Raw genomic sequence first — 11,055 nt, forward strand, 5'->3', positions numbered from 1 at the left:
CACAGGGGACTGACACGCTGCATTGTTGGCCGAGGGCTACAGAATACAGAGTCAACAGGAGAAAGAGAAAAGGAAGGACGTGGCCCCGGCATAAGGTGTGCACGGGGAAACCTCTAGAAAGGAGCGGCATGTCTGCGACATGGAAATGAACTGCTGTGGAACGGGCTGTGATTTCGGCGAGGAACGACAACATCTGGGAGGTAATGCCTTAAAGCATGCCCGGATCCAATTCCGGGACTATCTGGGATTCAACACCGAACACCCAGGACAAGGCGTTCCTGGAGATTAGACTCGTGCATCAGTTTATGGACATGGCACTTTTGATTCCACAACCTGCAGTCCGTCCGAGGGACCTTTTCATTTCATAAAACGGAAGGGATGCCTCGGTACTGTAGCCTGTTACTGCGGTACATCGGTCGGTTCCTGGAGCTTCAGACAGGCACAGTGACGGCAACGCCCTGCGGCCATATCATGACGATGTCGCCTTCTAGCGGGCTCACACACCTGTCACATGTCGTCCGCCGCGGGCATGTGTATTCGAGCACCTAATGCGAAATTCCTTGCGCAAGCGACGAGCCTGCGTTAATTTTTCGTCAATAGTCTGGCCGCGGACCTAATGTCCGGTTCCTGCATATTGGTTCCGTCCCTGGTATAAAGTTCTGTTATGGGGAAAGGCCAGATGCAGGCGAAATGAGACCCATCAATTCAACCCCGGTTGTCCCACGATCATGCATAGCCTATTCTGCAGGAAGGGTTCGGCCGCCTCCGAGGAGGATGGGCAAACTAGTTAAGTCCGTGCCGGCTTTGCGCCAAAAGCGACTACTACGAGAAGGGTCCAGTATATGATGCTGCTCAACTCGGCCGCGACATTGATGTACTAGTGGCTTGCAGACTGGAGTGGTGGCACTTGACCAGACACCAGGCGAGAAACCAGCCGTCCGTGCTTGCGGAGGACTTATACTATGCGGCCGCCGCCCCTGCTCCGTCTTGCCAAGCAAGTGTCAAGCCCTTCTACGCGGCATCCACGGCGCTGCGGTTCATGTTTCTCCCACACTATGTCGCTCTTTCTTGGAAGACTTCGCTTGCGTGCCATGCCCTCCTTTCTTGGTCTCTGGTTACTTCTTGTTTCCCTCTGTTTTCTATTTGGGTCCGCCCTCGCCAGCCATGGACACCGTGGGCATGCTCACTTACATGCCCACGTCCACAATAGCCGAGCTGCGAGCCATTCCACCGAAGAGATAACGGCCGAAGATGCCGCACTGCTTCTTGCAAAAGCTATGCCTGCGCTTCGCAGGGCTAACAAGTATCGGGTTGAAAACCCGCGACTCAATACGTGGAAGTTTCCCACGGCAGCCAACTCGACGGCCGTACCAGTGTCTATTATCGATACTCAGAGCGACCGCAGGGCGGTGCGGCAAAATTCCAGTGCTGTGCATGATTATTTTATTCCACTCGAGCTTGCCGCTGCGGCTAAGAAAGTAGCCTCGTTGACACGGCACCCTTCAGCGGCAAACGACAAGTCGACCGCGACTGCAGAAACGCTGAAGAGCACATACTGGCGGGAGACTAATGACACGAACACCCCAGAGCCGTCTGACGCACCTGGCAGCGGCTCCGCTCCCGTAAAACGAGCCGCTGCCACCAAGTACTGGATGGAAAGCATGCTGATGAACGGTGCTGCCCCGTATGCTCAGCAAGGGTACACGGTAATGCCAAACCCGACTCGGCGTATCTTGGGCGAAAGTCCAGCTAATTTCGCTCTAGGTGTTCCGCAACGTCAAAGATTATGGTGCTAAAGGTGACGGTAAGACTGATGACACGGCCGCGATCAACCGCGCTGTCACAGATGGGGGTCGTTGCGGGCGAGAATGCGGCTCCAGCACGGCCAAGCCAGCTGTGATATATTTTCCGAGCGGCACCTACCTCGTCAGCTCCTCTATAATCCAGTACTACAATACCCAGTTCATAGGGAACGTAAGTCAATTTATTTCCGGGGATTGGGCCCCAACGACCCTCGTGGAGAGTGACCAGCGACTTAACTAGTAGGGATACTTCACTAGCCTTCTCTCCGGCCCATCATTCTAGCTGCCTCCAGTTTCGTCGGGCTGGGCGTCATATCGACGAACGTATACATCGAGGGCGGTAATGGCGCCGAGTGGTAAGCTTTATGCTCATTCTTGCGCTCAACAACGTGCAGCATGAACATGGAGGTTCTCACATGATTACGTGTCAAGGTATATCCCGCAAAACAACTTTATGCGGTCTATTCGAAATTTCGTCATTGATATTACCAACACTGATCCGCAAGCCTATGTTTGTGGCATCCACTGGCAGGTTGCGCAGGCGACAGACCTCCAGGACATCGACTTTTACATGAAGCCCGGCACGACCCAACAAGTACGCTCCAGTGCATCTCGTGCTTCTTGAATGAACGAACGCTCCGGCTAATACTGTTAATACGTGCGGTGCAGGGCATCTACATGGAAAACGGGAGTGGAGGTTCGCTCTCGAAGCTTTACTTTACCGGCGGCAACATCGGGTGAGCCAGAGGCCACGATACATCCCTGGCGGCAGGCCGGGAGTACCTCCTCGTGCGTGCTAACACATCTGGTCAAGAGCATATCTCGGTAATCAGCAATTCACAAGTCGCTATTTGATCTCGTACAAGTGCCGTACTGCGATCCAGATCCACTGGGACTGGGCATGGACCATGCACAGCCTCACGATCGTTGGCTCCGGACAAAGTTCTGACAATACAGGCATCACGGTGGTTGGAGGCGTGAGTAACGTGCAACTCTCTGCTCGATACTTAGGCAATGCTGACTGATGGTAACAACAGGCGGGCGGACCAGGTAGTACCGGACAGGGAGTCGGCTCTCTCGTCTTAGTCGACTCGGTCCTTTCAGATCTGGACGTGGGAATCGCTACCACGCTAAAGAAGGAGAACTCAACGTCATTTCTGGTCCAAAACACCAAGTTCAGCAACACAAATGCAGCGCTCAAAGACGTCGCCCAGGGTTCTACTCTAATCGCTGGGGGCTCAAGCGTTTACGTCAAGTCCTGGGGGTTCGGGAACACGGTTGCAGGCGAATCTGGCTCATCGACCTTTCAGAATGGAAACGACATACCCGCGCCTCTTCGCCCGAAGGGACTTACCGCCTCTGGGACGAACTCGAACATCTACACGAGGTTCGCGCCTACTTACGAAGGTGTAGAAGCTCGAAAATTCATAAATGTCAAGTCCATCGGAGCAAAAGGCGACGGCTTGTCCGACGATACGGCGGCATTGAACCGAGCTCTCGAGGTAGCTGCCAACACGAGCAGCATTCTGTTTATTCCGTTTGGTGTCTATATGGTTTCGGACACGATTCGGGTTCCTGTTGGGTGTCGGATAGTTGGACAGGTCTGGCCTCAGATCATGGCCTACGGGTCAAACTTTGAGAACATGCGCTTGCCAAAGCCGGTGCTTCAAGTGGGCGCGCCTGGCGACGCAGGCATCGTCGAGATCTCCGACATTAGTATCACGACTAGGGGGGCTACTGCGGGAGCTGTCCTGGTGCAGTGGAACGTCCATGAGATCTTCAAGGGTTCCGTGGCAATGTGGAGTGAGTGATTCCCTTCGTCACGGCCTCGGCCACGACAGCTAATGAGGAGCAGACTCGCCGGTACGCCTGGGAGGTTCTGTCGGCTCCAACCTCCAGGCCAAGAACTGTCCCAAGCTCTCCGGCACGGTAAACCCAAAATGTATTGCTGCGTCTCTTCTCATCCATCTGACGCCGACGTCGTCCGCGTACCTGGACAATATCTGGGCCTGGACTGCAGGTATGCCGCGTGCCAACTGATCCATGTCCCAATTGGGTGACACGAAGTGGCAACATGCTCACGAATATCAGACCACGATCTCGATTCCACGGCACAGGAGCAGATTGACGTCTATTCCGGGCGAGGTACGTAAATGCACTCATTCACCTGCTCGACTATCTATATGTAAGGCCTGATGCCTTGTAGGGATCCTGGTCGAAAGTAAGAAGCCAACATGGCTTTGGGGAACCGCGTCCGAACATAACGTCCTCTACCAGTACCAGTTTTCAGGCGCGTCGCAGGTTTTCGTAAGCATGATGCAGACTGAGAGTCCTTACTTTCAACCCACGCCAAGAGCCCCAAAGCCCTTCACGCCAGGCGTCTTTCCGAATGATCCAACGTTTGAAGACTGCCCTGCCGACTCCAATACCTGCCCCATGGCCTGGGCTGCGCGCGTCCTGGACTCCACAGACATTTTGGTGTACAGTGCAGGGCTCTACAGCTGGTTCTCAAGTTACTCACAAGACTGTGTGGCTCGAGAGAACTGCCAGGCCCGCGTTGTTAGAGTTGAGCAGAGCTCCCACATCTGGCTGTACGGTCTTGCAACCAAGGCCACCCTGGAAATGGTCAGTCCTCTCAACGCATCGGCGACGATTGCAGCGAAAAACCAGAATGGGTTTCTGTCTTCCATCCTGGCCTGGCTCGAGGGATCAGAGAGGGTGATTGGTAGAAGATTCGACGGCTGGCCCATCTTCAAGCAGGGTTCGTTGCGCCGCGCCGGGTTGTCTCCAAACTGCGAGGCGGCGCTGTACCAAACTGTCAAGTGCGACGAGACGGTGCGGCGGTTGATGTATTCTGCATATGTCGGCCTGGTTCAGAACTCGACTAGACTTTTGCTCATGTGCGACTCGACGTGTAGCGAGTCTATCAGGTACATGCGAGGAAGCATCGCCGAGGCCTGTCGCTCGACCCCCGACCTTGCCGAAGGGGTGCCGGTGCTTGGGTTCGTCGACATGCTCTCTAGCCGTTGGAACGAGACGTGCTTCAAGGACACTACCACTGGAAAATACTGCAACGGTCAGTTCACCAACCAATCCATGCCCCAGTCCTTCTTCCGTCTATATCGGGGTCGGACGGAACAAATTTTGACCTCGAGCAGAAATCATGGGCAACTTCAAACCCGTGGACCAAATCTCGGACATGCCCCGGGACGAGCTGTGCTCATACTGCAACGTGAAACGATTCAGCATGATGCAAGATTCACCGTATTCGGCCTACGATAATGCCACTGTGCGGTCGCAGTATGAGACCATCGCTCAAAGTAAGTACCTTTCGCTACCCTCACTGGCGGGACGCTGCCGTGGCTTTGCTACGACATGCTGATCAAGTACAGCCTGTGCCGTCAACGGCGCCGACTTCACACCACGCTCGGGCGGGCTATCTCCGCAAGTTGAGGCGCCAGAGGCAGTCTGCGTGTCTGGCAAGGCGTACAAGACGCGTCAAGGAGACACGTGCGACTCCATTGCTCAAGCACAGTCCATCTCGGCAGCAAGTCTGTTTTGGATCAACCCCGCGCTGCCAGAATGCGAGAATATAAGAGCAGGTCTTGACGTCTGCCTTCCCCTGGCGTGTGGCAAGACGCGCATCGTTCAGGCCGACGAGACGTGCACAAACATCTCCATCAGCGCAGGGGTAGAATACACGTCCCTCGTGTCCTGGAACGCGGGACTCACACAAAACTGCTCGAACCTCCATGACGGGGGATGGGGGCATGTCCTGTGCATCGCGCCACAGGGCGGCACGCCAACATTGGAGGTGAACGGGACTGGCAGTATCGATCCCTGGCAGGGCGGCGACGGATACGGCCTCAAACTCGCTCAACCGCCGAGCAACGCCCCCATCGCGCAAGGCACGACCCGGAACTGCAGCGAGTGGTATGTCAACGACGGCGGCCTCTCGTGTGCCGGGGTCTGCGTGCGCAACAGGATAACATACCAGTTGTTCCTTGATGTCAACCCGTCCTTGGGCAACACCACTTGCGACCACGATCTGGTCCTGGGTTCCGCATACTGCGCGCGTCCGCTCTGGGGCTGGAACAGCACGTGGAGCCGCCACCAGCCGTCGACGACAACTGGCACGGCAACAAGCTCGACGTCGCCGACGCCGACCTTCGCATGGACGACTTTCGGCGGCTCCTTCGAAACTTCTGGGCAGCGGGTAGTGGCGGCAACCCCAAGCGATACAGAGGGCAAGGCCTTCGTCTCAACCATGTACACCGATTTCACGTTCGAAGCCAACATAACCATTCCCCAGGCTGGTACCGGAAACGCAGGGCTAATCTTCCGCGCGTCTAATCCGGGACCTGGCGTGGATAACTACAGCGGATACTATATCGGGTTCGGGACCGACGGCTTCCTCACCCTAGGTCGCGCGAACCGGGGCTGGACGCATCTGACGAATGCGCAGGTCTCGATCCAAGCAGGCCGGGCATATCAACTCGTAGTGCAAGCGGCAGGGGCGTCGATCGTCGTTTACCTAGACGACAAGAAGACGCCGAAGATCAGCTGGCAGGATGCGACTTACAGGAGTGGCATGAACGGGGTCCGCGTGTATCGCACGGGGGCGACCTTTGACGCCATCAGGATGTATTACCTCTAGATAAGGACATCCTCGCGCAGCAGTTGAATACGGATCGTCCACGGTGGTAATGCATACTCGTGAATGATTTCCATCCGCGGCGTGGGCCCTGATGGGCCACTCACCCGTCGCGACCATGTATATTGATTGCATGGCCATGTGCGCGCAAGGCCGCGAGGCTGATGACCGCTGATGACCGCCGCTCACCGTTCCGTAACCAGCGTGCATCTGAGATGGTTCTATATAGGCCGACGTTCGAATCGAATTCGAGAGGAGCGGGCTCAATGTAGGACAGCAAAATGATGTGCGAGGATGATTGGTTGACTGAATGTCGAATGTCAAAAGGTTGGCGGACTGAACTGAACTGTAAAAGCAAATCACCTAAGCCAACACGCGACGCGTCTCGTCTCCCCAAGTTCGACCAGGCTGGGCCGCACCAGAGCGGGGCTTCTCGCGTTGTTTAGTGACTAAGTAAAGGTACCTCCCTGTGAACGAGCTCCTCGTTGTGTTTGGTCACTCGCCGTCCTTCCATGTCCATGACGAATGGGAGTCAGAGTCAGGCGTGCACAGCAATTGTGCTGTCTCTATTAGGTCCGCTTCCGTTCCAGGGCCCACTAGTATTTACTCAACTTCGGATGCGTTATCCTTGTTGTCCGTGGGCTCAGAATACAGTATCTCAAGCGGTTGTCGTGCCGATCTCCTCGACGCTGCTGAACAGACTCTTGAGCTCTCCTGGGAACATGAGATCTCCGCTTTGGCTGCTGGGCGGGACGGCTCGGCAACACTTCGGCCCGCTGACGTGCGGCTAGTGTGCCCCAGATTCACTAGCGAGGAGGCGGTGCCCCGCCCCATTTATTCCCCATCGTGGAGGTCAACTGCTGGAGCCTGCCGCGAGCAGTGCAGCTGATCAAATGCCTCCCTGAACCAAGAGCCTAGCGGATTGAAGCTACACGGGTGCACAGCGGGAGCGCAACCAGCGCATCAGCCATCGACACAGCGCCCGCACGCCCCGCCTGCGGTGGCAGTCCGTCAGTCCGTCTACTCAATTACAGAGCAGTTCAGATAAGGTACCGCCCGGTCTGGTGCCGTGAACGACTCTTGCAATGTGACACAAGGTGGATGGGTTGGCTGCCCAAGTGCGTGCAAATCTTGGCGGCTTCGTCATCCCCCATGGGTTTTGTAGCATGAAGCACGCCCTGTCGGTCTACCGCCCGGCAGGTGGAGTGGGACGCCAAGATGTGGTGTGACTGATGCTTGAGAAGCATGAGGGGGTGGTCACCGTGGGAGACACGATTCTCCCCGCTGAGCTACCGCGAGAAGCCGGCCTGACAAGTTTGGCCGGGTCCGGAGCTCATCGGCACATGGAAGAGCATTAGTAGTGGGTTATCTTCACCCCGATTCTGATCAGAGGAGTGACAGTAAAATACAGAGGTCAATCGTAGCAGCAAGAACACTTAGTGCCGACCCCAGCATGAGCAAGGACAAGACCAGCTGCACCTCGCACCTGCTTGATTCCTACCTTCATACAGGTAACTTCAAAGACCGAGCCCCAGCCATTAGCAGTAACGCACTATCCCGTCCTCAACAGTATCCTCCGCTTCTTATAAGACTTCCCTTCGTCTTCCTTATATCCTACATCTTAACATAGGGCCATCCGTCTCTTTACTGATCCGGTCTTCAATATAATTCGAATTCATAGCCGCGCTATAGCTTTAGAGGCGGAGAGAATAGACTATAGGCGGTTAGTAACCGACTAAAGTATACCGCCAGACGTTAGCCTAAGTCTTAGCTTAATGCGTAGCCACTTAGGCACGTTATATAAGACGCATACTAGCGACGCCTATAGAAGCTCTAACGCGAGTCTACTAGGTTCCTTATCTACGATTATAGGCGCGATAACTTATATAGATAGCGATAACCCCCTATAAGGCATCTTAGGACTACTTATTAACGGATTGCTGCATTCGCTATTATTATCGGTTATACTTATATCTATTATATCGAGTACGAATAATATATTTAATACGTATAACGCGAAGTTAATAGCTAATCCCATTAATAGAGTATAAAGACTATTAGTCGTTACGGGTAACGATAGCTATAAACCATACCTGAGGTTAGACTAAGCAGTCTTAGACTTATAGTCGCTAGCTCTAAGGCTAATACTATCGTATCGCTAGTATAAATATTCTTTAATAGGTATAAAGGAGTAGATCTTTTATATTAGTATCGAGCACTCGTTAGGGAATATACTATATTCTACGAGCTATATTAATATATCTAGCGCGTCTACTATAGTATCTAGGCGTTATATAAATACTAATAGTAAGAGATAGTCCGGTATCGTATTACGTAAGTGCTTTAGAGATATTATCGCTTTCGCTATAGGTCTACTTAAGGGTAAGCTCGGGTTAGTTATAAGCTAGTCCTATAACTCCGTATTAAAATTAACCGCTTTACTAATAGAAGCTATTACTAGATCGAGAAGTGCGTTAGATATATGCTCTATAGAAGTTTTCGTTTTTATAGCGAAGTTTAGCTTTAGGATATTATAATAATATATATCGTATAGATAGCTATACCCTAACTCTAGCCCGTTAGCTATGAAGTTATAGCCTCGGCACGTCTAATTCTAGCTATAGCATAGTTCGATATACTTCTAAGCGTTAGCGTTACGTTCCTAGTACTAGAGTCTAACGCTAGGATATAAGTCTTCCGCCTATATATAGATAGGATAAAATGCCGGCTAAATTAACGTATATTAGTATATTATCACGCCGCAATACTTCTTAACCGTTAATAAGTAATGACGGTAATATTCTTACTATTTATCTATTTTTAAGAATTCTATATAGAAATAGTAGAATATAACCTTAGATTAGAGGACGCCGAGAAGCTTAGCTATCGCTACTCTCCGATAACGATAAATATAATTATATCTATCCCGTTTCTTAATGCTACTAGCATTAACGTTAAAGCATGCTCTTTAAGAAGTAATATAGATACTTACCTAGCTAATGCTATATAGTAGAATCGGCAAGCGCCCTTATCGGGCTCTTCTCTAGGGTAATAATATATACTCTAGTCATTTTCTAGCAAGAAGAGGGCGTCTCGTATATAGCGTAGCTATTCCTTATAGCTTAAGGATATATTACTAATTATTACTTACGTAAAGCGGCTTTTCTCTAGGATAAGGTCATTAAGTAAATTATAATCGTCGTCTAAAGTTAATAGAATACTATATAATAGTCTTTTACGCTACTTTATTTCTATAGCGTCTACTCTATGCTATTTAAGAGTACTTCTTCTCTATCGTTTAATAGTATTCTACCGGGCTGTTATCGCCTTAGCCTTAGCTTCTTCGCTGACTGTATTTTAAATCCGTTAATTGTATACGATAACCTCTAGATATTCGAGCACTTTTATCTCTAATGATATAAGTAAACTAATCGGTAGACCGGGTTGCTAAAATTAGCCGAGTCCTTAAAAGTAATCGATAACTAAATAGTTAGGACTTTCTCGTATAAAAGCAATAAACCTATCGCATAATAAGATAAAGGCAATATAACTCGTCCTAAATATTTTATTATCTTTATATAAGATATATTACGATCATTCCGTCTCTATATATCGTTCTAAGTATTATATTAGGGCCTGATGAAAAATGCGAGACTACTAGCGTAATACCTATTATTAAGTTACTTACCGAGTTCTCGCCGAATAGTATATATAGATATATTATTATAGTAGTATTCTAAGATTAGTAAACGCTTAAAGATACCTATAAAAGCGTTCTCGCCTATAGGTTTTATAGTATAAAGTACGCCTTATCGGTCTACCGCTTAATAGATAGGTATATCTTACTAGGCACTTTACTAAGGAATAGGCCCGTTACCCTTACCTTATACAATCTTAAGAAAGAATTTATAGTCTAAAGCGCCGTTAGTAATAGTAAGCTATAATAAGAAGAAGATAGTATTATAGCGAAGTAAGTAATGCTCTTGGCCGGTAATACTAAATCTATTATAGTATTAATATCTACTTACTTATTTACTTAAAGGATACTTACTTTATATTCTCTAGGTCTCTATTATTCTTAATATATCATTAGTCTACTTTAAAGAAGAACTCTAGATCTCCTTTAGGCGTTTAACGTAGAATAAGTTAAATATCCTAGAATAGTCAGTACTAGTAGTTCTAGCCTATATATCATTACGTACCTTATACTTTACCCTAGGCTTAAGAAGCGCATTCCTCCGGGCTCTGCTATAATAAAAACTAAGTAGAATAAAATGAAACTAAAATAGAATTCTAGGATAGATAAAACTAAAGTCCTTATATAGCTAGAGAGCCTTTAGGTTTCGGTCTAAGTCTACCGGTTTATAGTTATACTTAGGCTTAGTTATATTCTAAACGCTACTTCCCGCTTTATAAGGTAGAATACGCTTAAGCTACTATAGACTTATTAGCGTTAAAGGATATAAAGGCCGGCGTATATACGTAATTAATCTCTATAATAGTCGCCTCCTTAATCTCGCTCCCTATATGATATTTATACCTAGCATTAAATTATTTCGCGTGAGCTAAGAGGGAAGTAGCAATAATATAGTTACTAAG

The 11,055-nt window shown here is 49.9% G+C and overlaps 1 protein-coding gene across 1 annotated transcript; it reads left to right on the forward strand.

Moving 5' to 3' along the window:
* Positions 1 to 1,277: 1,277 nt before the first annotated feature.
* Positions 1,278 to 6,459, forward strand: PLICBS_000209 (uncharacterized protein; the record flags this gene model as incomplete). Its single annotated transcript, XM_018328676.2, has 12 exons — positions 1,278 to 1,706; positions 1,765 to 1,974; positions 2,061 to 2,158; positions 2,235 to 2,397; positions 2,472 to 2,539; positions 2,617 to 2,779; positions 2,840 to 3,605; positions 3,658 to 3,822; positions 3,894 to 3,947; positions 4,009 to 4,878; positions 4,961 to 5,122; positions 5,195 to 6,459. The coding sequence occupies 12 exons, from the start codon at positions 1,278 to 1,280 to the stop codon at positions 6,457 to 6,459; spliced, it is 4,413 nt and encodes a 1,470-aa protein (XP_018172744.2).
* Positions 6,460 to 11,055: the final 4,596 nt, after the last annotated feature.

Source organism: Purpureocillium lilacinum, assembly GCF_023168085.1.
Source record: "Purpureocillium lilacinum CBS 284.36 DNA, scaffold_1, whole genome shotgun sequence".
In the NCBI taxonomy this organism is placed as follows: domain Eukaryota; kingdom Fungi; phylum Ascomycota; class Sordariomycetes; order Hypocreales; family Ophiocordycipitaceae; genus Purpureocillium; species Purpureocillium lilacinum.